The sequence below is a fragment of the Anomaloglossus baeobatrachus genome, chromosome 4 (assembly GCF_048569485.1).
Source record: "Anomaloglossus baeobatrachus isolate aAnoBae1 chromosome 4, aAnoBae1.hap1, whole genome shotgun sequence".
NCBI lineage: Eukaryota > Metazoa > Chordata > Amphibia > Anura > Aromobatidae > Anomaloglossus > Anomaloglossus baeobatrachus.
Window position 1 is genome coordinate 479,865,683 of NC_134356.1, and position 27,127 is coordinate 479,892,809.

At 42.8% G+C, this 27,127-nt stretch overlaps 1 protein-coding gene across 2 annotated transcripts in view; it reads right to left on the reverse strand.

The window, feature by feature from the left end:
• MYZAP (myocardial zonula adherens protein) overlaps nt 1-27,127 on the reverse strand; it is a 141,259-nt gene that overhangs the window by 70,938 nt on the left and 43,194 nt on the right. For both annotated transcript variants that reach the window (XM_075345730.1, XM_075345731.1), the window contains exon 2: nt 14,071-14,160. In XM_075345730.1, the coding sequence (XP_075201845.1) occupies nt 14,071-14,160 (90 nt within the window). The remainder of the gene's footprint in view (nt 1-14,070; nt 14,161-27,127) is intronic.

A 27,127-nucleotide genomic window follows, 5' to 3' on the forward strand; every position in this document is an offset into this window, starting at 1 on the left:
TTTCTCTCGCACCCATACAAGTCTATGGGTGCGAGAGAAACATTGCACTGCACTTGTATTACACCAAAGTGTTGTGCAATAATCACATCAATTGATAATTGTCACACTGGGTGTGGGGAGAGACACCCAGCAAGTGGAGTCCGGGGAATAAGGAAGGCTGTAACACAAAGAGGGGGGAACCAAGGGCTCCTGCGCTGACCCTGACACTGGGGGGCCCTGCGCTTACCTTCAAACCACAGGTACCTATAATGGTTAGGAGGTGTGGCCCGCCAACATGCCCCTGTCTCCTAGCGAGACCCTAGGGCTAAATCCTACCACTCACCAATCCACCGGGGGGAAAACAAACACAAAAATAACCAGCAAAAGGGGAAAAAGGAAAAAACAACAACTTATCTTTGAGAGGGATTCTTCTGAAAACACAGCTACAGAATCTGAAGCAATGAGCACACCAGGGCAACCAACTTCTCCAAGTGAAGAGTATATCCCACACTGGAGAATTGAGAGGCCCAACCTTATAAAGGCCCTTAATTACCAGCTGGAGGAAAGGCTCCTCCAACCTGGCAAGTAACATAAAAAAAAACTAAATCCAGCCCTTAAAGGGACAGCGTCCATTAATGTCTGGACGATCGCCGGGCTGTTCTGCACCTAGTCCCAGTAGCAATACCTGAAGGTCCAGACACATTCGTGACAATAATGGAGGCCATAGGGAGATTAGTCCCTCCCTCTCCTCCGCAGCTGTGCTCTGATCACAGGACCGTAGCACAGTATAATGACACTTAGCTTACACTCGCAGCAGAGTGGGAGCTGGTGGGGTATTAGGTATTAGAGTAAGGCATCTGATGCTCTCTCATCGGATGCTAAATACCTGTGTGTCCTTAGCCTTAAAGACTATATGCCCCAATGTAAAAAATAATGCTATACTCACCTCCTATACTGGCGCTATTCCAGTGATGTTGGTTTCCCAAGGTTTTTGTAACATTGTTATGCCACGTGAGCCCCGCAGCCAATCAGCTATTGAGCTGCTGTGTTTCCACTTCTTTAAAATGAAAGTAAAGTAGTGGGAGAACTGCAGCCCATTATCAGCCACTGATTGACTGCAGCAGTAACGTGGCATGACAATGTCATGTGAGCCTCCAGCACCAACATATAGGGCAGAAGGTGGGTATTGTACTGTATTTAAGGGGGAGAGGGTGGTCATATCTCCATATTGTTTTTTATTCTACCTTCCTTAAACTACCTTACATGTGGAAATTGAAGTGAAATAGCTGGTTTAGGGGCCCTTTGCACGCTGCGACATCGCTAGCCGATGCTAGCGATGCTGAGCGCGATAGTACCCGCCCCCGTCGCACATGCGATATCTTGTGATAGCTGCCGTAGTGAACATTATCGCTACCGCAGCTTCACACGCACTTACCTGCCCTGCGACGTCGCTCTGGCCGGCGACCCGCCTCCTTCCTAAGGGTGCAGGTCGTGCAGCGTCACAGCAACGTCACACGGCAGGCGGCCAATAGAAGCGGAGGGGCGGAGATGAGCGGGACGTAAACATCCTGCCCACCTCCTTCCTTCCGCATAGCCGGTGGAGGCAGGTAAGGAGATGTTCCTCGCTCCTACGGCTTCACACACAGCGATGTGTGCTGCCGCAGGAATGAGGAACAACATCATATCTCCTATTGGTGCGACATTATGGAAATGACCAACGCTACACAGATCACCGATTTACGACGCTTCTGCAATCGTTTATCGGCGCATCTGGGCTTTACAAGTTGCGACGTCGTTACCGGCGCCGGATGTGCGTCACTTTCGATTTGACCCCAACGATATCGCAGTAGCAATGTCGCAATGTGCAAAGTATACCCCTAGTCCTGCAGAAAGTATTAAACATGGAGCCTGTTGTGTTCCAGACAAATCTCTCTTCCTAATATGACTGCATGATATCCACTTCTTAGAAATATTCCTTGTCTGGAGATCAGCAGTCTCTACATTCCACTCATCGCTTCTTGTTTAACTTCTAACCTACTTAACCAGAAGCGAGTTGAACATTGTCAGAAGATTGAATGCAAAATATGTTGTTTCCATGTACTCCGTGAAGTGGTTCTCTGCCTGGACTTTCTCTTCTCAAATGTTCTTTAGGTTACACATAGTGGGAACGCTGAGGATCTTTCTGCACAGATTTGTAGACACAAAAGTAATAGAAAATCACAGTAGCAGAAACACAAAGCAGAAAAATGGAATTAGTACTGAAATGGGAATTTTAGTCTGGAAGCAAAATCTGCAAGTAAAATCCATATTGTGCCACAGATTCAAACAGATCCTTGGCAAACTGATGTGAGTATAGTCTTATGGGCACATCCGTATGTAACAGAAAAAATCTGTTACAGATTTTGTTACACCAAATGTAAATTTACATGCAGAATATATGTGCATTGTATGGATTAGATTTGTTAATTGGTCTGATACTGTAATGCTGTGTAATCTAAGAAAACGACTGATGGCACATCCTACCTTTCTAATGTGAACAGGTGCAAACTGAACATGAAACATAGTAACAAAAAGGAGACAGTTGCACTCTGCAGTGCTAAGATGTGGGTAACAATGAATATGGGAATATAGACTTGTATTAATGCTACGAAAAACATGTAAAATTTGAGATACTTATCACACAAAAATGGCCAGGTTTACGTGAGCCTAACAGCCAAAGGCTGGGACCCAACAAAAAGAGGTCGCCTAATTTCCATTGGCTATTCGGATCACATAAAACTGGTTATTTTTGTGTGCTAAGTATCTCAATTATTACACATGCTTTTCATAGCAGTATTGCATGTCTATATTCATATATTCATTGTTCCATATATCTTAGCACTACGGAGTGCAACGGTCTCCTTTTTGTTATTACTGTATGTTTCATGTTCAGTTTGCACCTATTCACAATAGAAAGATAGGATCTGCCATCACTCTTTTTCTTAGATTACAGGGTCATGCCTTCTGATTGAGCACTCCTGTTCTTCAGCCTTAGGCAATTTTAATTCTTCATTTGCAGGTTCCTGTCTGCCTATAAATCAAAGCATTAGGGTAAGCAGGGACCCAACAAAATGAGGTAGCCTTGCCATTGGCTGTTGGGCTCACATAAAACTGGCCATTTGTGTGTGCTAAGTATCTCAATTTTACATGTTTTTTCATAGCTGTAATCCATGTTTATATTCCCATATTCATTGTTCCACATATCTTAGCAGTACAGAGTGCAATTGTCTCCTTTTTGTTACTGTAAGGCTGTGTACACTTGCTCAATTTTTTTTCTTGCAGATTTTAATCAATCCACAAGGGGAAACCCATCCCAGCAAAGTCTATGAAAATTCTGAACTGCTGTGCACATTTGCAGATTTTTTCATTGCAGATTTTGGTGCAGAAAAAAACTGCATAAAACAATTGACATGTCAATTATTTCTGCGGTTTTTTTTTCCAGCATTTATCCTATCAGAGAGAAAACCGCAAAAAAAATTAGCTTTTTGTGCTGCAGCGTTTTTCCTGTGAAGAGAAAATCTGCACCCAAATCTGCAAAGTGGGAACGTACCCTTACATGCTGTAACGAGACAGAAAGTTTACAGTAAAATGTCAATGAGCTCTCTAAGGGCTTGTTCACATATGTATTTGTGCCACAGAAAAAAATGCATCATTTTAGAGTACCAGCAAAGTATGCCAGTGTGCCGCCCCCGTGCCAGCAGCCGCCGCTGCTCGGATCCGGACCTTCAGGGGTGGTGGCTCGAGGGTCTCCGGACCCGGGGGTCTCGCAGACACGCCGAATAAAATGGGGGACGTAGATGTATGGGCTAGGCCGTAATAGGTTCGTGACGCCACCCACGGTGTGTGGTGAGGTGGGACACCACCGCTGCTGTTACGGGGCACCAAGGGGAGATGTTGTGCAGCAAGATGTTAACCCCTCCGTGGGCAGGGATGGTGGCCCCGGGACCCGATGGCTCTGGTGTGGGGGGAATGATGACCGCAGAGGGTGCTGGTGTACTCACAGTTAAGAAAACACACAAGTCTCTGGTAAACCAAGATGGTGGTGGCCGGTACCGCGACCGGTTCTGTTCGGGATCCCCCACCCGGCTGGTGGTCTCTATCCTTATCCTGCACCTTTTTAGTAGAAAAGACTTCCTTGTATGAAACGTAGGAGTCCGCTCCCGGCTGGATGTGGCCTAAGGAGCCGTGCCCACAGACGCTGGCCCGTGGGATCTATGGGCCTTGGCGGTGACCTCTTATCCCTAATCGGTGGGCTGTTGCCTTCTATGAGGGACTTTGGGTGGGACAGGACCTCTAGTCCTGGCCTCAATCGGTTAATTAACCAGTTCCAGTAGGTTCTGGTTCCTGGCTTCAGGGTCCGAGTACCCCCCTTTGTGCTACGGTTTCCGGGTTGGTTCCCCGTGTCGGTACCGGCGGGCTACAACCCTGGCCCGGTCCACCTCGGTTCCACCGAGCCGTCTTCCTGTCTCCTGTCGACGGAGACCACCGTCTGCCTCCTAGCCAGTGGCACCAGGGCTCCTATCCTGGTACCGTCAGTTTACTTCAGGCCTGACACACAGGCCTGACCTCCACTACTGAACTCTCAAACTGATCTGACGCTTTTCCCGCCCCGGGCAGTCTAAACCCCTGGGTGGGCGTGCACCAACCGCCTGGCCACGCCCACTGGTGTGTCTAACTGTCCCTAAGGGGCGGTGACTAGGGTTTAATGGTTGGCTGCGTGTTTCCTAATGAGGGAAAGGTGTAATGCGGGGGCCTAACTGTAACTACCTGGTTTTGCCAGGGCATCACACCAGCATATTTTATACAGTATTTGTCCTGTCAACATTATTTCTCAGCAGAAAAATCTGCTGCAAATATTTAACGTGTGTACATTCCTTAGGGATGACATCTATTATGAAACAGCAACGTCTAACACTTCCTGAAGATTATTTCTAGTCTCTAATCACAAGGTAAAATAAGTCAATAGACGTAACTGCCTCAGAAAATGTCTGAAAAGCACAAATTCTAGTTTTTTTCAGTGGATCACAATCCCACCTACAGATGAAGGTATAAGGAGAATCTTCTGTTTTGTATTTGTAGTGGATAGCAGATAGCATTATTATACCCACTGTTTAATTCTAGTGTATATAGTGATATGGATAGTGCTCAGCTGTTCACTGCCATTGTTAGGCCTAAAACACACGGCATGAAAATCGGACCTAGTGTAATGCGATAAAACATCGCATTCCACTCGGACCAATATTACCCTATGTGTCAGCACCTATGAGGAATTACTTTCTCAGCCCCAATCGGACCGAGAAAACAATCGCAGCATGCTGCGGGTGCAATATGATCCTTTTTCTCTCGCACTCATTTAAGTCTATGGGGCGAAAGAAAAATCGCACTGCACTCGCAGTACACCGGTGTCCGTGGGTGCAGGGTGAGAATCACAATAGCTGGCTACGGAGGAGAGAGGGAGATAAATCCCTTCCTCTCCTCATCCGTGCCGGCCCACCCCTCCTCAGTGCTGGCCCACCCGTCCTCAGAGCCGGAACGCCCCCACAGCTGTGGTCTGAACACAGTCGCAGTGACATTCACATGACACTCGGCTCCTGCTGTGCTGCCAGTGTGAGCCGAGTGTCATGCGAGGATCGCATTAGTCCCCGTGTGGCCCCAACCTTAAGCACACAGTTTTATGCCACACTTCTTGTAATGTGATGCGACTTCTTTGAAAATCTATTCAGAAACCTTTCCAACTTTTTTGTACCTCTGTAACAATAGCTGCAACAAATTTAAGGAATTGTCATTCGTAGAAGCGATGCCATTATAAACTTATATAAATTATCCTGCACACCAGTTTATGACCTAAATTATTGTAGGTTCCCACACTGAAAAGATCTGGATCTTTAACTTTCTGATAAAAAGTTGATAAATTATCCATATATTTGGCCTTCATCTAGCAGTTAGGCAGCTATGCAGATAAGAGCTTTCTGGTGACGTGATTTTCCTCCTTCCCCTGGGAACATGACCTTTGATTCACAGATATATACAAAACAAGTAACTAAATGTTATTCAGAGGCATCAATATTGTGGTAATATGTCATTGTCTAAGTGCTATGAAACGGTTTAGATCCTTATATGTATCCCCCCAACATATGATGTACTGGTACATCATATCTTGCAGGTAATTTCTGCAAATAGATGTATTGATACGTCATATTGATTGTGCGGGCACAGAAGCTGTACCCGTATGATCGCTGCTGGGAGCTTGGTTTAAGTAATAGCCAAGCTTCGGTTGTAACACCCAGGCTCAGTGCCTGCACCGCCCCAGCTGTCTCTAAATGTCGCTGTCAATAGTATTTGGAAGGCTAGGAGCGGAAAGGGGCTCTCTCTTCCACCCAGTTGTCATGCCCGTGATATAGTCGAAATAGAAAGCGATCAAAAAATATTGTGCCTAAACTTTGTACCAATAAAAACTAACTCATCCAGCAAAAAAAGCTTTTATATGACTGTCTGCAAAAAACTAAAAAAAAAAAAACCTATAGGCTTCAAAATCTAGTGATGCAAAAAACTTTTTCTAAAAAAACATTCTTTATTGTGTAATCATGGCAAAATCTTAACAAAACTATATAAAATTGGTTACACTGTAATCATACTGACTTGAACAATAAAGCCGCCTTATCAGTTTTCCAAGTGAATGGAAAAAATAAAACCAAATTTGCACTGCTGCCTATAGGTTTAATCGACTTGCCAAATATCGCAATGAGGCTCAGCGTAAATTTATTCTGTAATTTACAGTGAGCACTTACATCAGAAATAACATGTAAATCTCTGAAAAATGTGATTCAGACAGAGTTCCCAATGAAAAATTCACTGTAATAAGGCAGACTGGATTACTGTCAACTCCCATCTGGCCTGTGATCCAGAAGTTTCCATCTTTTTACCCATGCACTAAAGTGCAGTTGACTAAATTTTTGTTCACCCTTGAAAAGAAGGACATCGCTGAACAGAGGTGAAACCGAATTCAGAGTAACTCTGCTGCCTCAGTGAATGGATCTGTCAGGGGTTTTATCTGAATCATGAATTTTGGATATGTAAATTGAAACCCCAATGTAAGTACTCAGCATATAGCACAGGATAAATTTGAACTGATCCAATTTTTTCTGTTCCCCAAATTGAGACCAATAGCATTGAACTCAACTAAACATAGGTGAGCATGAGTCGATTGACAATCGAGGTCCTCGGGTACTCATGGTGCTCGGCCGACTATCATGTGTTCGTATGTTTTGTCCATGAAACAATGAACACAAGGCTTGCTTCATTGCATGATGTGAGCAGGTACCCCAGTGAGAACCTCTTGTAACCTCTGGATAGGTCTCACTTCGGGATAAAATAATGTTTTTGTATGTACTGTGTCTAAAAATAAAAGAATAGAAAACACCGCCCTCCCTCCCGAAATGCTCTGTTTATGTCTGGCTATACAGTGCTGGCCAAAAGTATTGGCACCCCTGCAATTCTGTCAGAGAATACTCAGTTTCTTCCTGAAAATGATTGCAATCACAAATTCTTTGGTATTATTATCTTCATTTAATTTTTCTTAAATGAAAAAAAAAAAATTGTCATAAAGCCAAATTGGATATAATTCCACACCAAACATAAAAAAGGGGGTGGACAAAAGTATTGGCACTGTTTGAAAAATCATGTGATGCTTCTCTAATTTGTGTAATTAACAGCACCTGTAACTTACCTGTGGCACCTAACAGGTGTTGGCAATAACTAAATCACACTTGCAGCTAGTTGACATGGATTAAAGTTGACTCAACCTCTGTCCTGTGTCCTTGTGTGTACCACATTGAGCATGGAGAAAAGAAAGAAGACCAAAGAACTGTCTGAGGACTTGAGAATCCAAATTGTGAGGAAGCACGAGCAATCTCAAGGCTACAAGTCCATCTCCAAAGACCTGAAAGTTCCTGTGTCTACGGTGCGCAGTGTCATCAAGAAGTTTAAAGCCCATGGCACTGTGGCTAACCTCCCTAGATGTGGAAGGAAAAGAAAAATTGAAGAGAATTTCAACGCAAGATTGTGCGGATGGTGGATAAAGAACCTCAACTAACATCCAAACAAGTTCAAGCTACCCTGCAGTCCGAGGGTACAACAGTGTCAACCCGTACTATCCGTCAGTGTCTGAATGAAAAGGGTCTGTATGGTAGGATACCAGGAAGACCCCACTTCTTACCGCGAGATATAAAAAAGCCAGGCTGGAGTTTGCCAAAACTTACCTGAGAAAGCCTAAAACGTTTTGGAAGAATGTTCTCTGGTCAGATGAGACAAAAGTAGAGCTTTTTGGGAAAAGTCATCAACATAGAGTTTACAGGAAAAAAAAAGAGGCATTCAAAGAAAAGAACACGGTCCCTACAGTCAAACATGGCGGAGGTTCCCTGATGTTTTGGGGTTGCTTTGCTGCCTCTGGCACTGGACTGCTTGACTGTGTGCATGGCATTATGAAGTCTGAAGACTACCAACAAATTTTGCAGCATAATGTAGGGCCCAGTGTGAGAAAGCTGGGTCTCCCTCAGAGGTCATGGGTCTTCCAGCAGAACAATGACCCAAAACACACTTCAAAAAGCTCTAGAAAATGGTTTGAGAGAAAGCACTGGAGACTACTAAAGTGGCCAGCAATGAGTCCAGACCTGAATCCCATAGAACACCTGTGGAGAGATCTCAAAATGGCAGTTTGGAGAAGGCACCCTTCAACTCTCAGGGACCTGGAGCAGTTTGCCAAAGAAGAATGGTCTAAAATTCCAGCAGAGCATTGTAAGAAACTCATTGATGGTTACCAGAAGCGGTTGTTCGCAGTTATTTTGGCTAAAGGTTGTGCCACCAAGTATTAGGCTAAGGATGCCAATACTTTTGTCTGGCCCATTTTTGGAGTTTTGTGTGAAATGATCAATGATTTGATTTTTGTTTCATTCTCTTTTGTTTTTTTTCATTGCAAGCAAAAGAAATTAAGATAATAATACCAAAGAATTTGTGATTGCAATAATTTTCAAAAATAAACTGAGTATTATCTGACAGAATTGCAGGGGTGCCAATACTTTTGGCCAGCACTGTATGTGAGAAAAAAAATAAACTTTTTTGAATTTACCAAATGGCTGCAATGAAACGAGTGAAAAGTTTAAAGGGGTCTGAATACTTTCCGCACCCGCTGTAAGAGCAGGAATCTTGACAGCATAAAAACTCAAAGTTTGTGCTTATGCTGCAGATCTAATGGAGCCTGATTGGTCGTTGCTTTCTTACGAGAAGGCGGCACACCGATTTCCAGCTTTTGTGGGTCAGCCTTTTCTTTTTCTTCAGGCGCGTAGCTTGGCACAAAAATATCTTGTTGACAAGCCAAAGGGAGATCTTGGAGGAAGTGTGGCTAACTTTCTTAGGAGGGCAAGAAGCCAGGCGTCCTCGACTAGTCAGGTTTATTCAATGTTGCGTACAGTTTGGACATGGGAGGGGAAAACAACAGGTCCAGCAAAATGGAAGGTAGACATGCCGGAGTTCGAGGTAAAGAATTTTTTACAAGCCACGCTGTTGCAACGTAAATTTCTCTCGTCCAGTAGCTACACAGATATGGCCTTGATGATTCTACATAGAGCATATATTACTCCAAAAATTCAATCAAAAATGGACACAAATGCCTTATACAATTGTTCTAAATGTGGCATAAGAGACACTGACCTGTTTCACCACTTAGGGGACTGTGTTCAGATACAGGGAGTATGGAGAAGCGTTCACTCAGTCTTACAAAACACATACAATATTCAGTTTGCTCTGACACCACAGTGGGCGATTTTTAACATGTTGGAGGAGGCTAAACAAAGTCTTCCGAGAGGTACCAGGGCAATGTTAACTATTTGGGCCTCGGCCACTAGGAAAAGTATCCTACATCTCTGGGTAACTCCTGAAGCACCCTCTCTAGCGTTTATCCAAACAAAACTAATGTTCATATTCAAAATGGACTGGCTGGATGCACTGTCGAATAAGGAGAAGTTGACTAAGCGTTTCTTTGAAACATGGTCTTTATTTATACCTAACTTGGCTACAGTGCTTAAGGATAGACTTAAATCTCAGTTTGGACAGACCTCTTGGTATTTTCTTGAACTGCTCAATGGACACATACCAATTACATAAGTTATCATTTTAAGTTGCTTCTGGTCGCACGCAGAGCGGGGGGAGGGGTGGGCGGGACTTTTTTGATTATAATGTCATCAATGAAATGCTCTTTGTATAAGAGCAGATTGTAAAAGAAATTCGGTTAAAATTTAATAAAAAGATGTTTAAAAAAAAAAAAAAAAAACCTCAAAGTTTGAAAATTGCAAAATGTTCACAATTTTTGGCAAATTGTTGATATTTTCATAAATAAATGCAAATCATATCCTACTTCACATTTTATAAAGCATGACGTGTTAGGAGAAAACACGGTATTACTGAAAAATCTTTTTTTTTAGGCTGTATGAGTCTTGCTGAGTATGGATGTGTGTATGCGTTTGATGACTGGATAAACTTTAATTTATGTGCCTCAATTACTAATCCAATAAAATGACACAGCTATTAACCACGGATTCAAACGCTACCGTATTGTCCACCCCTTTGTATTTATCCTATTGTCTTTGAGATAAAGTATTGTACATAATTAATGCCAAAACTAACAAACAGAATGGCAAGGACACATAAATATTATACAGGAAGAAAACTGTGCCGAAAAGCAAACAGTAGCAGGTTGCCAACAATAAAACAAAGAGCGACTTGTATGTGTCTTGTTTTACAGAACCCAGTTGTAGGTTATACAATGCCGATGCTGATAATTCTGATACAATGTATTTCTGCATCTATGAGCTTCCTAAAATTTCTGATCTTATTGTGAATAGTTAAAGAATATTACTTTAACGAAAGATTGAAGTCATTGCCCGATAGTCAATACAGTTTTAGGATATGTGTACACGCTGCAGTTGTCACTCAAAAACACACTTTCTGGTTGAAAAATGCATAAAAAAAAGTATGTAGTTTTTACCCGTTTTCATGCAGTTTTCGCACTTTTTTCGTGCATTTTTGACTCGTGGTGTTTTTAGTAAATAGTAATGGGCGGACTCACAGATACCCGGGTTCGGCAGGTTTAACCGGGTTTAAAGAAAAAAACCCAGTACTGGACCGGAATTAATCCTAGGTATCTGGCTGGATGTTGGACCCCATATAAGTCTATGGGGAACAGAATCCGGCACTTAAAAATGGTGGTAGAAGGGAGAGGGGGATTGGAGCAGGCGTGTTATATGTACCGAGTCTCCAGCCTGGCAGTAACTGCTCCTGTGGCCTCTCATTCTACTTCTGGGGACGCTCATTAGCCTCATACATATTCACTGCTTCTCCCGCCCACTGGCATTTGTCATTGGTGGTAGTTAGACAGCTCCCCCAACCTGAGTGGTAGTGTATCAGACTGCTTGCAATCACAGACCCTGTCTGCAGGTCTATGGTGGTATAAAAATAATAAATTAAAAAAAATACATTCTCGTAGGGTCCCCCATATTATGATACCTAGCACAGATAATGGATATGACTACAGGCTGCAGCCCCAAGCCGTGCGCTTATCTTAGCTGTGTATCAAAACAAGAGGAACCACATGCAACTTAAAAAAAATAAATAAATAATTTTTAAAAACGGCATGCGGCCCCCACCCCCAATTTTCATACCCTGCCACGATAAAACTCAACAGCTGGAGGCTTCATGACTATGAGTAGATGTTGCAAACATCTAATAGACAATGTAATGATGTCATTATGCTTGATGACTGTAAGGACAGGCACGACACTGTACAATGCCCCAATGGTTTATGTCTGCACAAGGCCTCTGCGCATCAGGAGGCAGAAGTACAAAACCAAGGGGGCTCACTGTATGGCTGGCTTATATCATTTTTAATATTTATTGTGAGAGTAATGTTCATTGGATAACCCTTTATAAAATAAATTAAACAATACCCACACCATTACACTTCCAACATTACCAATAACACAAGGTATGGTGACTACAGATTACAAGGGAATCTGTCAGCAGGTTTTTGATACCTCTTCTGGGAGTAGCATGATGTAGGTGTGTTCTGAATGCTGAGCCTTGTATGTCCCAACCCACACCCATAATTGGCAGATTTCTTTGTGCATTGTATATTGATAGCAAAGCGCTAATCAGCTTTGGGGACGGGGATACACAAAGAAGAAAGACTAGGAGTACCAGACACCTAGTCCTGTATTGATAAGCTACTGCTGATTACACACTGATTTTATTGAAACAGCACTGTAAGTGACACATCCCTGGAATCAATGTCTCAGCGCCTACATCAGGTTTCTCTTAAGCCTGCTTTACACGTATCAATTTCTCGTGTGATCGCACCCACCCCCACCGTTTGTGCGATATGGGTAATTTGTTGCCCGTGTTGCACAAAGTCATAACCCCCCGTCACACGTACTTATCTTCCAAACAACGTCGCTGTGGGTGGCAAACATCCACTTCCTGAAGGGGGAGGGACGTTCGGCGTCACCGCGACGTCACACAGCGGCCAGCCAATAGCAGCGGAGGGGCAGAGATGAGTGGGACGTAAACATCCCGCCCACCTCCTTCCTTCCGCATTGCCAGTGGGACGCAGGTAAGCTGCATTTCAGCGTTCCCGGGGTGTCACACGGAGCGATGTGTGCTGCCCCGGGAATGATGAACAACCGGCGCGCAGAAGGACGTGCGATTTTAAGAAAATGAGCGACGTGTCAACGAGCAACGATAAGGTGAGTAATTTTGCTTGTTAGATGCTCGTAGCTGTCACACGCTACAATATGTCAAACGTGGCCGGATGTGCGTCACTTATGACGTGATCCCGACGATATATCGTTTGATATATCGTAGCGTGTAAAGCCCGCTTTAGATTACATAGCAAAAATCTGCTGACAGATTTCCTTTAAAGAGCAGTTAGCATGGCTGAAGAATGTATTTTGAGCTTGTAAACATTTTATATGTTGAGCTGACACACGGAATTCACGTGGAATTAATCAGTATTTCATGCCAATTCTGTTATGAAACGTGTTTTGAATATGGCCTCGAACTCTGATATTCTGGCATTTATTTGCAAATCATTTCATAGATTCATGCCCCCTCATGTTCTTATGAACAGAGAAGGAGGAGAGTCTCCCTAAAAGACCTTGGAAATTACGAATCGTCCTTTCACCACAACTTCTGAACAAAACAGTTGATATCAGACATTCACACTTGAGTCTTAAATTCTCATTTTTATACATTTTTATAATCTTTAATTTGCCTGCAGTTTTTCATATTGTTTTTCTAATTCATATGAATAGTAATGGGGCAGATAAATAATACATTAAAAGTGTATCACTTACCCATTTAGGAAATGTAAAGCTGAAACCTGATTGGTAGCTATGGGAAACTAGTAAAGTTTTTACATATTTTGGATTATTTTTTCTTTTTCTCCCCTTAAATTAATTGAAATTTATGTGTAGTTACAACAAATAAGATATGTTAAGCCTAAACGTAAAGAGGTTGTCCACTACTTTGACATTGATGGCCAATCCTTAGGACAGGTCATGAATGTCTGATCAGCCGGGGTCCAACCCGCCGCACTCCCGCCGATCAGCTGTTCTCGGTGCTGGTGGTGGCAGTAGGCAGCCGGAAATGCTTAAATCTGCTGCTGCTTCGTCTTCTGATAGTACCTGCAACCAGGTACTGCACATTGGCCTCCTAGTGATTAAAATGGGAGGGGGAGTTGGATGTGCAGTACCCTGCCACGACTGCTATTGGAAGAAGGAGTAGTGCCGGAACTGGGCATTTTCGGCTGCCCGCTGCCGCCACTGGGACTGAGAACAACTGATCGGCGGGGGTGCGGCGTGTCGGACCCAGGCCAGTCAAACATTAATGATCAATCCTAAGGATAGGCCATCGATGTCAAAGTAGTGGACAACCTCTTTAATTTCCTCACTTTATATGGGCATTTACTAAGTGGCTATAATGGTTAATAATTGACAATTTACTTACATGCATTTGTTTCTCCTTGCTCAGATCATTCTGTTCTGTTTTTGATGTTGCATCGACAGGTAGTGTGAGACGCAGCCGACAGATGTTCCCCTGCAGATCACAGAATGATAGCTTGCATTACATTCCAGTATATAATGGTGATGATGATAATAATAAGCAATAATATAATATTTTCCTATATACATGTAATTGAGGCAAATACTCAAATTTAATTAAGAACGAAAAACCAGTAGCACACAACACATCAAAACAGCTAAAGAAAATGTTAGTTACCTACTGGTTATTATGGGGTGTCATTTTAATAATCCCGTAAACTATTTAATCAGAATTAGATATTTGCTACATATATTAATAGGATATTATTCAGGGATATTGGATGCATCTGGTACTAACTGTTACCGGCTTCTACTTTGCCTCCAATTTTATACCCAAGGTTTTCTGTTTATGAAATGAACTGGAATCCATGGGAAATACAATCATGACATGCTCCATCAGATGTGTTTTCTCCCCTAGCATTGCATCAAACTTGCCTTGAGTTTGGCCTTTGCTATTGAAAAAAGTGCAGATATGATGTGCTCTCCTAGAAGATTATGACACTCGTCTTTTACTGCTGTGACGATCCAAGGATGAAAAATATGTCAGCACTTTGTGTGCATCTAGCCATCGGGAATCTCCACATAAAATGTATTAGTGATTCATGCAGATCTGCATGTCATGCCGTTTGTGAGTAGCCTATTAACAAGCATCACATCTCCAGAGAGTGACTACACTGGGCGGCCTCTGCGCTCCGATGGAGACCGGTGTAGTCAGGCCATCCAGCATATACTCATTGCTATTATCTACAGTATATTGCTCATTGTATAAAGTTCTTCCTTCTACGTGTCTGACTCTATCCTCACAACAATCACAATAACAGACTCATAGTTGGCAAAATTTTGAATACCTAAGGACACAATGGTTATGTAACACATTGATGAAGGGTTTGTCAAAAGCTTGTATTTGTCAGAACACACAATGAGGCAGATGTATTGTCTAACTTTTTTATACTATGGTTAGACAGCACTGTCTTAAAATGTGCCAGATATATCCCAGGGCTTGTGCTGTTTGACATATTTGTTCATTTTTAGACTGTATAGACGTTTACACCACTATTAGGGTATGTGCACATGATCAGGATCTGCTGTGTTCTGGACGTGGCGGGTCCTGACCTGCGGGGTCGCGAGTTTCCTTCACAGGAAAACGCAGGAGGCCGCAGCTGCTTGTGCCCATAATCAGGGTTTGGTGCGCTGTGGTCTCTCTTCTGTTCTCCTTACGGAGGATTCTTGCGACTCCACAGGAAAGAATTGACATGCTGCGGCATCGGAAAACCATACCGCAGGTCAGCTTTGCTGCGGGCCGCACACGAACAGTGGGCATGGAATTTCTGGAAATCCTTTCCACTATGCTGGTACTGTACATCGCAGCGCTTTGGATGCAGTGAAAACACGCTACATCCAAAACGCTGCAAACAGTGATCGTGGGCACGCACCCTTAGTTAGCTTTGTTCCAAAACTTTGACACTAATTTTAGTATATGATGTCGCATATTAGACCGATGCTATATTCCATGATGCCAGGCACCTTTTCCATTGAGACCATGCTCACTTATCAGACAAACGACAAAAACCCTCACTGTGGCCCTGATCCACTCTCGCCTTGACTACTGTAACTCTCTATTAATTGGTCTCCCCCTGACTAGACACTCTCCTCTACAGTCCATCCTTAATGCAGCAGCCAGGGTCACCTATCTGGCTAACCGCTACTTGGATGCCTCTGCTCTGTGCCAGTCATTGCACTGGCTGCTGTTTATATATCAAAGGATCCAATTCAAATTGCTTGTTCTCACCCACAAAGCTCTACACAGTGTGGCACCCCTCTACATCTCCACTCTCCTCTCTGTCTATCACCCCACTTGTTCTTTACGCTCTGCAAATGACTTTCGACTAACATCCATACTTATTCGAAAATCCCACTCCCGGATGCAAGACTTCTTCCGAGCTGCACCAATACTCTGGAACGCACTACCCCAAGAAGTTAGGACAAATCACAACTTACTCAGCTTCAGACGCACCCTAAAAACGCATCTTTTTAGGGCGGCCTATCACACTCCCTAATCAGATTCAATTCACAAAGTCCCTCGACAACTTCTCACAACATAACTCCACGTCAAACTCCATTGCACCCAAATGCATCTCAAGGCTCTGGCCCACTGGGCCAGGAAACCATTATCTATCCCCCATTTCCTTGAGATGGCTGGATTGTCATTGTAAATAAGCACTTGTACCTTGCCTCCACCCCATCTCATTGTAGAATGTAAACTCTCACGAGCAGGGTTGCCTTTTTTCCCTCTAAATATTGTATTTTTTATAACTGTTACTTGTTTGTATATGATCCTCCTGAATTGTAAAGCGCTGAGGAACATGTTAGCGCAATAGAAATAAAGATTATTATTATTATTATTAATATTATTATACCAAAGAAAGTTTTTACTGACAGTTTTTTAATTGAATTTTACAGCAAAAGCCGTGGTCCATAAACAGCTTACAACACAGCAAAGGGATCTGATTGCTCATTGTTAAAAGTCATGAGTTAGGAGAAGGTTACACAAAAAATTCTAAGGCATTAGGTATACCTTGAAACACTAATGACTGTCAACAAGAAGTGGCTTAATTTGACACACCTGTGGCATTATTCAGAACTGGACTTCCCTCAAAATTTGATGAAAAAAACAAGTAAAATTGTGTCCAGTAGGCTATCAAGAGGCCTACAGCAACATTAAACAAACTGCCGGAATTTTTGGAAGCACTGGTTGTGTTCAGCATGTAACAACAATCTTCCATATTCTTTATATGTCGGACCTGTGGGGTAGGGTGGCAATACAGAAGCCTTTTCTCACAAAAAAAAAAACATCCAAGCCCAGATATGTCTTGCCAAAACCTATATGAAGTCTGCCAAAAGCATGTTGGACAACGTGTTATGGTCTGATTTGATCAAGATTTCACTTTTTTGGGTATATTTCCAAAATATATGTTTGCCGCAGAGCCAACAATACGCATTTCCCAAAGAGCACCATACCCACAATAAAGCATAGCTGAAGCAGAATTCTGCTTTGGGGCTGCTTTTCATTTACTTGAACTTGAGCTTTAGAGGTACTTTGCACACTACGACATCACAGGTGCGATGTCGGTGGGGTCAAATCGAAAGTGACGCACATCCGGTATCGCTGTCGACATCAGAGTATGTGAATCCTTTTTACTACGATTAACGAGCGCAAAAGCGTCGAAATCGTATGATTGGTGTAGTGTCGGTCATTTCCATAATTTCGGAAGGACCGATGTTATGATGTTGTTCCTCGTTCCTGCGGCAGCACTCATCGCTGTGTGTGAAGCCGCAGGAGCAAGGAACATCTCCTTACCTGCGTCCCGGCTGCAATGAGGAAGGAAGGAGGTGGGCGGGATGTTTACGTCCCGCTCATCTTCGCCCCTCAGCTTCTATTGGCCGTCTGCCATGTGACGTCGCTGTGACGCCGCACGACCCGCCCCCTTAGGAAGGAGGCGGTTTGCCGGCCAGAGTGACGTCGCAGGGCAGGTGAAGCTGCCGTAGCGATAATGTACGCTACGGCAGCTATCACAAGATATCGCAGATGCGACGGGGGCAGGGACTATCGCGCTCGGCATTGCTACAGTCGGCTAGTGATGTCGTAGTGTGCAAAGTAACCCTTACTCAAGGTGGAGGATATTATGAACACTACTCAATATCAGTCAAATTTTGCAAGAAAACTTTGAGGCTTGTGCTGAAAAGCTGAAGATGAAGAAAAATGTAACTTTTAAACACAACAACCCTAATCGGGCGGCACGGTGGCTCAGTGGTTAGCACTGCAGTCTTGCAGCGCTGGGGTCCTGGGTTCAAATCCCACCAAGGACAACATCTGCAAGGAGTTTGTATGTTCTCCCGGTGATTGCGTGGGTTTCCTCCCACACTCCAAAAACCTACAGATAGCGAACCTAGATTGTGAGCCCCAATGGGGACAGTGTTGCCAATGTATGTAAAGCGCTGTGGAATTAATAGCACTATATAAATGAATACACGTATTATTAATTATTATCATATGTCCAAATCAATTAAAGAATGCATTTGCTAGAGGAAGATCAAAGGTTTAGAACGGCCCAGACCAGGACAAGTATAAAACTCTGTTTCTGAGGTATGCTGGGATCACATCTGAGGATAGAAAGGGGTCACAGCAACTCCATTCACATGATCTTAAAGGTTATGGGCAGGGTTTATAAGCAATATAAATGGTAGGAAATTCCCTTTAATACGGTTCTATTTTTACAGTAATTGCAGAACTGAGGAAATGTGAATTACAATATATACTTTGTAACAATTGATCTGTGCTATGAACAAAACATGCTTTCATAATATTTTATTGGTATTGTATATTTTTGTATTTAGAGATTATTAGGCTCTGACCACTGACTGTGAGTCCTACCAGTGTAAAGAAATAAATACTTTGCATAATGTAGAGTGATTACCATTGTTTACAGACAAACATTATCATTTCGTGATAATCATGAGACTGGGCACAACTTATTACAGTGACTCCGCAAACAAGAAATATTTCAAAGAATATAATCCTCTTGCCCCGCTTACCGCGGGTGACTTACACAGAGCCCTCATTCAACTGTGTGCAGTTTTGGAAAAAAATAAAGCTGAGATTTATCAAATGAAGGAAAGCAAAGTCTATCACAAGTACAAATATGCAACAAGGACATTCCAGGGTGTGCACTGAGCTCCAAGAGCCGCATGCCACACATGCTTACTATGGCGTACGACAGGTCTGGCAAGGTAAGTGTAATAGAAAAAACACAGTGGAATGTGATATTATCGGAGGTTTTGGCCTAGTAGCTAATCAGATTCATAAGTACTGCGCATCTGTGTAACTGGGCAATTACGTTATCGAATTATAGAAACACTAGTTTCCCAAAATCAGTGTAAACAGGCGGACAGTCACCTAGTGAAAGACAAAAAGTCGTTCATTGAGGGAAATGATTTTTATGCTTGCTTAAATATTATTATTCTTAGTATCACCTTGTCCTGACTAAACAGGACGTGTGCAGCCAAGAACAATGATATTCTATGCTCACAGAGTGTATCAATACTCATTCTGTGTGCTTGGAACTGCAATCGGCCTGAGTAAACAGTAGTGATGGACGGACCTGGACTACGTGGTTTCAAAGTTTTCCGGGTGCCAGGTTCGGGATTCCGGGTGTTTGATGCAGATCTGGCACTCGAGAAATTAAAAACAAAAAAAAAAGGAAAAATAAAGAAAATACGAATGAAGCGAGCACTTCATACTTACCGAGGCTCTGTAGCAACTGTACACTGCTCCTGCGGCCTCCGCTCATCATTGCTCATACATATGCACTCCTTTCCCCGACCACCGGCTGGCCTGGCCTCTGATTGGTTGCAGTCAGACGTGCCCTCAGCCCTTGTGACAGCATCTGCCTGCAACTAATCACAGGCGCTGTCTGAATCATGAAGCAGGCTGCTCATGCTGAGCAGAGGAAGACACATCACAGGCGCAGCTCATCCTGAGATGCCTGCTTTATGAAGCATGCCGCTCAGGCTGAGCAGAGGAGGACACATCGCGGTCGCAGCCAGCTCATGATGCAGGCCACTCAGGTTGAGCAGAGGAGGACACTTCACGGCCAGTTCATGAAGCAGGCTGCTCATGCTGAGCAGAGGAAGACACATTGCAGGCGCAGCTCATCCTGAGCCGCCTACTTCATGAAGCACGCTGCTCAGGCTGAGCAGAGGAGGACACAACGCAGCCAGCTCTTGAAGCAGGCTGCTCAGGCTGAGCGGGGGAGGACACATCACAGATTATTTAAAAAAAATGAGCAGGGATCCGCTGGTCCCAGTGTTTTGCGAGTCCGCCCAGATCTAGTAAACAGGCTAGTAAAATGCTGCCAATCGGCTTCTATTTATTTTACTCATTTATCATCACTGTCCCCATTGGGGCTTGCAATCAAAATTCCCTATCATTATGGCTTTAGAGTCAGATGAAACCAAAGAACTACACAAACATACAAACTCCTTACAGGTGTCCTTGGTGAGATATGAATCCAGACCCCAGCGCTGCGAAGTAACAGTGGTGACCCCTTGTTAGTTCCTCTCATAAACCTATAACCCTAATGTTGTTCTCTCCCCTTTTATTGTCTTACTTATGTTGCACTATTCTGAGTTACAACCTATTCAGAGTTCAGAGATACATTTACAAGTTGACAGGCTTCAGAGCTGGAATCTCATAGCATTTTTTGCTGTTGTAAATATGTTAACATTCGCTGCTTATTCTTCAGTATTGGATAACACCTTGGTGATGATCAGATTTAGGAATGTTAATAAATAATGACTTGTTTCTGATTATTGCCTTTGCAAACATGTCCAGCAATGTGCCAACAAACAAGCAAAGAATTTGATATTGATATTGTCAATGGTTGCCAGCACATCCACAAACAATGACAGGAGCAGGAGTGATCTATTGTACCCCCTGAAAATTTATTTTAGTTCTAAAAGGTATAGGATTCACTCTTTAATTATTTACCCTATTTTTTTTTAATCACAAATTCAATGTCCTGTTTTGCAAGAATGTTTCTGCTGTTTATTGTATGTACAATGCCTTGAAAAATTATTCATACCCAGTGAACCTTTCCACATTTTTTCATGTTATACCCACAAACTTAAATATATTTTCTGTGATATATCAGCACTAAGTAGGAAGGGTTTATGAAGTGTAAAGGAAATGATACATGGTTTCTAAATATTTAAAAAATATTAACCTGAAAATTGTGACATATTTTTATATTCAGCCTTTTGTAGTCAGATACCCCTAATTGAAATCCGAGTCACTAATTGTCTCCATAAGTCGCTTAATTAGTAAATTGAGTCATGTGTGTAATTTACTCTCAGTATAACTACAGCTGTTCCGGGGAGGCCTCAGAGGTTTCCTTGAGATCATTAGGGATCAAAGAGCATCATGAAATCCAAGGAACACACCAGACAGGTCAGGAAGAAAGTTGTGGAGAAGAGTAAAGCAGGGTTAGGTTATAAATAAAAGTAACTCAAGCTCTGAACATCTCATAGAGCATTGTTCAATCCATCATCCAAAATTGGAAGGAATGTGGCACAACTGAAAACCTACCAAAACATGATCATCCACCTAAACTGACATCCCAAGAGAGGAGACCACAAATCAGAGAAATAAATAGAACAAGTTTCAAGAGCTCAAACTAAATATAAACATGAACATAAACACACTTATGAAATAATATATTGTTCAATTATAAGGTATAAATGTGAACAATATATTCAGGACAGTTATACCACTCAACAAGTCAATGAAAATTCTCCCCCTAAAAAAAAAAACACACAAAAAAACCCAACATAATAGTCCATAAATCAAATAAGGGCAAAATTGCTGTACTTTATTGATCACAGCAAAATGGTGTAATGAATATACAAAAGGAAACAAGGGGCGCATGACAGCAATATATGATTGTTAAAAATACCAAGCAAACATAGTGCTGGAGGCCACAACTAGAGCAAGGTATGTCAAGAATTGTGTTAAAATATATGTGAATTTCTAGAGAACTCCATGCTCAGGAGAGTTAAGACAGTGATTGAAAATAATGGTGGCCACACAAAATATTGACACGTTGCTCACAATTTGGTCTTTAATATATATCGTTAGCATTGTCGCAGCGTATAAAGCACCCTTTAGTGTCTAGTTAGTGAGGGCATGACACTCAGAATCCCGCCGATTGGCTGTTACCAATGGCGGTGGTTGCAGGAAGTTCTCAGATGCTGCCGAAACACGTCACCTTTTGTTGAGATGAAGTTACCAAGAATTGCATCCATCATTTACTTTCCTAAGGCTATAAAATATCATAGAACTCCTGATCTATTATAATGGTAGCAGAGCAACCATCTAAAATCTAAACTCTCATCTTTATACAATACTAATAAAAAGTATTTCCCACAATGAACGTTTCTCTTTATAACAACGTTAAACTAGAATCAATTTATTTGGCTCTATTGGCTTTGTAAATACTGTGTTAAGGGTTTAGCTTGGTCAATTAACGTTCTACATCAGAGACAAGGACAATGTACTAACTTAATCTGAGAGCATTTCATCATTACTCATAGTTTCCCTTTTGTTAGGGTTAATTACATGAAGTGTTTTCTAGTTGAGACCTTTATTATAGTCCTGCCTAAACCAGTCTATTGTTATTTAATATGTCATACCTAGAAAGTCTACAAACATAATTCCTTTGATAAACATTATTCGTGAGGTATAGTTGGACTAAAAATCATTCAACCTTCCACCCCTTAAAAATTAGATTTGGCAAAACGTACAGACCTTCTTTGCTTGTAATAACCAATCAAACAAGAACAATATACATAGCTCCACACAGCTAGTATGGCAAATTTAATTGCAAAATGGCAATTATACTTATGACTGCAGTCCCAGAATGATTCAACCCCTCATACAATGCCTCATAAGAGTACACATTTACAAATCAGGTGTTTCTCAAGCACATCTTATCAATGGCTTTATTAATTGCAGCAGGTGTATTTGACATACAACACAACATATATCAGGACTGGCTAGAGGTTTGTGGACTGTGACATTTGATTACATGTTATAAATATGGCTAAGCCAAGAGAATGGTCCAAAAAGTTGAAAAGAAATCACTGCCTTTGCACAAACAAGGAAAAGTATGCCACGTGGAGGAGGCAGAAAGAGTAATCTATCATGGATTACCACCAAATCCTGAATATGCAGTGTTCCACAAAAACCCTAGAATGACTGTTCAAGACCAGCAGCAAGATATGGTAGCAGCAGGCACTGAGGTTTTTGCTTGCACTTTAAGGTGCATAGTAAATGTTGAATTTTTCCATACCCATGCTCCAACATGTGACCCAAAAGCACAAGAAAAATTAGTATCAGTATGCAAAAAAGCATATATAAATATCACTGAATGTTTGGCACTCTATTATGTGGAGTAATGAAGAAAAACTATATATTTTCAGGCCTATGGATCAGCAGTCTGTCTGGACGAGGAAGTATAAAGCATATACTGAAAAGAGCTTCCTGCCTACAGTGAAGCATGGTGGCGGTTTGGTGATAGTTTTGGTCGGTTTTGCTTTCTCTGGAATTGAAAACTTGCAGCATGTTGTGGTGGCCAAAATGTGATCAATCAAGTATCAGGAAGTCCAAAGAGAAAACAACATGTGTCCTGTGAGGAAGCTGAAGCGTGGCCCTTTCATCATCACAGGTGTCGACTTACAAGCATACCTCAAAATCCACCAAAGTTTGATTTCAGAAGAATTCCTGGAATACTAGCAAGTGACCATCACAGTTGCCTGCCTTGAACCCCATAGAAAATCTTTGGTGGGTTTGAGAAATGTGGTTGCAATATGCAAACTCAAAAATATTATGGGACTGAAGGCCATTGCCTATAAAGACTGGGTTAAGATTCCTCAGGAATGCTGCCAAATGCTGGTGTTTGGCTTTGCATCTCTTTTTCGACAGATCATAACAGTCAAAGGTGCTCTACTAAATACTAAAATCGCTTGCTGTGAGGGGGTTAAATCATTCTGACACATCAGTAGTCAAAAAAAGTGGTACTATGATTTGAATTTGGAAAAACCACCTGTTATATTAGTTGTGCTGAGCTATTTAAATTGTTCTTGTTTGGTTTATTGCAAACAGCTTAATGTTCAATTGTTATAATGCTAATCACAATATTACAGAGATGATACATTTAGGGCTGCATAACACATCGTTTTCTATGTAAATGCAGAGTTTAAAGCTCATCAGACATTTTCAGACAGCAGTTTTCTAAACAACTTGATATTCATGCTTGGTCAGCGAAGGTTGTCGCTTAGTACAACAGCGAAGTGAGTTAAAAAGACTCATCGACGATTTATCTCTTTCTTGATTCATGGTTGAGTCTGAGAGTCCATTGATGAGACGCAGATCTGTCATTTGGTATAAATAGCTTTCCACTGACTACAACTGACAAGAGACAATAAAATCTACTTTAAGGCTGCAGTGACACAAGCTATGCTCTTCTCCTGAGATAATCAGATCGATTATGGTAATAACACTCAGCTCAAACACTGATCAGAGATTGAACCAAGTGTCAGCTTTCTGTGATCTGATTCTCTTGTATGAGAGCATTGTATCACAAGTGCAGCGAAGACGGAGAACTTAATTTCTCCATCTTCTCCATTGTCTGTATCTGTGATGACATCCAAGTGCAGTCCAATGTTTTGCATGCAACTATAGACTTGAATCAATATATGCATGCTGCAATTTTTTTCTCATGTCGAATAGTGATGGGCGAACCTGAACTGTATAGTTCGGGGTCCGTACTGAACACATAGTGTTCGTGCACATGATCCCGAACACAAGTTTTCCTGGGAAGCTCATGTTACAGTTCGGGTCCAGTTCAGGTCCAGGGGCTGTAAAAAAAAAAAGCACATTATTAGAAAACATTATGATTATACTTATAGGTCCCAGGACGCATCCTGCAGACCCACTCCGCCGCTGTCTCCCGGCCGCTTCTGTTTCCAGGTCCGATCACTAACTTCCAGTGGTATTCACTGAACTGCTTGTCACTTTTCAGTTTTTGGCTTTTTTCGGCCATGTTCGCGGTGACGTCAGGGTTCACCCGAGTTCATGAGCCATGAATTCGATTGAATTTTGACTGTCACTGTGCGAGTCGGTATCACCCGGCATGGAGCACACTCTTCTACCAGGAGCGGGTCGGCTGAATGTAGGAGAGTCAGGAGAGTGTGCGCTGTGCTGGGTGATACCGATGCAAGACTCGCAGGAGTCATACGCAAGTGGAATCTTTTTTTGACCCCGGTTAATCTCCTGATGCCGTATTTGTTTGCTGATTCACAGGGAAGGCCAGATCCTTGTACAGGGGTGAAAAGATAAACACCAAAGAGTTACCTGGAAAGTGCTCAGCAGAGGAGCTAGTGTAAAGGTGGCTTTACACACTGCAACATCGCAAACGACATCGCTGTAACGTCACCGGTTTTGTGACGTAATAACGACCTCCCCAGCGACATTGCAGTGTGTGAAACACATCAGCAACCTGGCCCCTGCTGTGAAGTTGCTGATCGCTACAAATCATTCAGGACCATTCTTTGGTCCTTTGTTTCCCGCTGTGCAGCATGATCGCTAGAAAGTCTCAGTGTGTAAAGGGACTTTACAGCGACTTCGTTAGCGACTTCCCTTTCAAAAAGCTGCTTTACAACGTCCCCAATGACTAGCTAGGTCGTTCTGCAGGTCCGGATCGCTGTTGCGTCATTGGCCAGGTCTGCCTGTTTGACAGCTCACCAGCGACTCACCAGAGACTTTGTAGCGATCCCGGCCAGGTTGGGATCGCTGGTGGGATCGCTAGAAAGTCTCAGTGTGTAAAGGGGCCTTAAGAACTATCCATGTATGTCCTCCTTAGAGTTCCCAAATTTCAAGGACAGTCCGTAACACTATGATAATTCCACCAAAAACACATTTAGTTAATTCAGTCAACCAAATCCACTGTTTTCGGTTACATCATCATTATTCTGTCCTTTTCTTATTAGAAACTGGAATTCACAGCTGTCGTTGTATATCAATGAGTTATTATGTGAAGATTAAAGAAGTTCTTTGTCGTATTTGGTTGACTGGATATTTTGTACTTTACAGGTCAATTGGATCGTTGCAAGACACGTCTTACACTAGGGTTTCAATGAAGCTGTAAATGCTGCCTCAAAGTAGAAGTGGGAAAACAGCGGACCACAGGCTTTTGATTTGATCACATACAAGGCAGATTAACAATGAGAAAATGCCTTCATTAACCGTGTGATGATAATATCTGTAAAGCACTACTGCGTACAGTAAAAATCTGTAAATATCCCATTGTGTATTAATGAGTAGTGATTGGCGAACCTACAGATATTTGGAATCAACGGATCCAACCGGATTTTTGTTAATAAAAAAAAAGAGTTCGGGACCGGAATTAATTCTGGATATCTGCCCAAACGCTGATCCCCATATAAGTCTATGGGGACCCGAATCATGCTCTTGAAAATGGTGGTAAAAATGGCTAGGGAGTATAGAGCAGGCTCGTTATTCTGACCGAGTCCCCTGCATGGCTGTATCACTACTTCCCGGGCTGCTTCTTAACCTCATACATAGCTGGCAGTCCCACAATGATTTGGGCTCTGCTACATACTGAAGTCACAGTGCGCAGGCATAGAACATGTCCGCATGCTGTGGGCTGCAGGCAGAGACTGACTAAAGCTGGTGTCACACATAACGACGACGACAACGACGTCGCTGCTACGTCACCATTTTCTGTGACGTTGCAGCGACGTCCCGTCGCTGTCGCTGTGTGTGACATCCAGCAACGACCTGGCCCCTGCTGTGAGGTCGCCGGTCGTTGCTGAATGTCCAGCTTCATTTTTTGGTCGTCACTCTCCCGCTGTGACACACACATCGCTGTGTGTGACAGCGAGAGAGCGACGAAATGAAGCGATCAGGAGCCGGCACTGGCAGCTGCGGTAAGCTGTAACCAGCGTAAACATCGGGTAACCAAGGGAAGACCTTTCCCTGGTTACCCGATGTTTACGCTGGTTACCAGCCTCCGCTCTTGCTGCCAGTGCTGGCTCCTGCACTGTGACATGTGGCTGCAGTATGCATCGGGTAATTAACCCGATGTATACTGTAGCAAGGAGAGCAAGGAGCCAGCGCTAAGCAGTGCGCGCGGCTCCTTGCTCTCTGCACTGTGACATGTAGCTGCAGCACACATCGGGTTAATTAACCCGATGTGTACTGTACCTAGGAGAGCAAGGAGCCAGCGCTAAGCGCGGCTCCCTGCTCTCTGCACATGTAGCACAGCGACGTTATGATCGCTGCTGCTTCTGCTGTGTTTGACAGCTAAGCAGCGATCATAACAGCG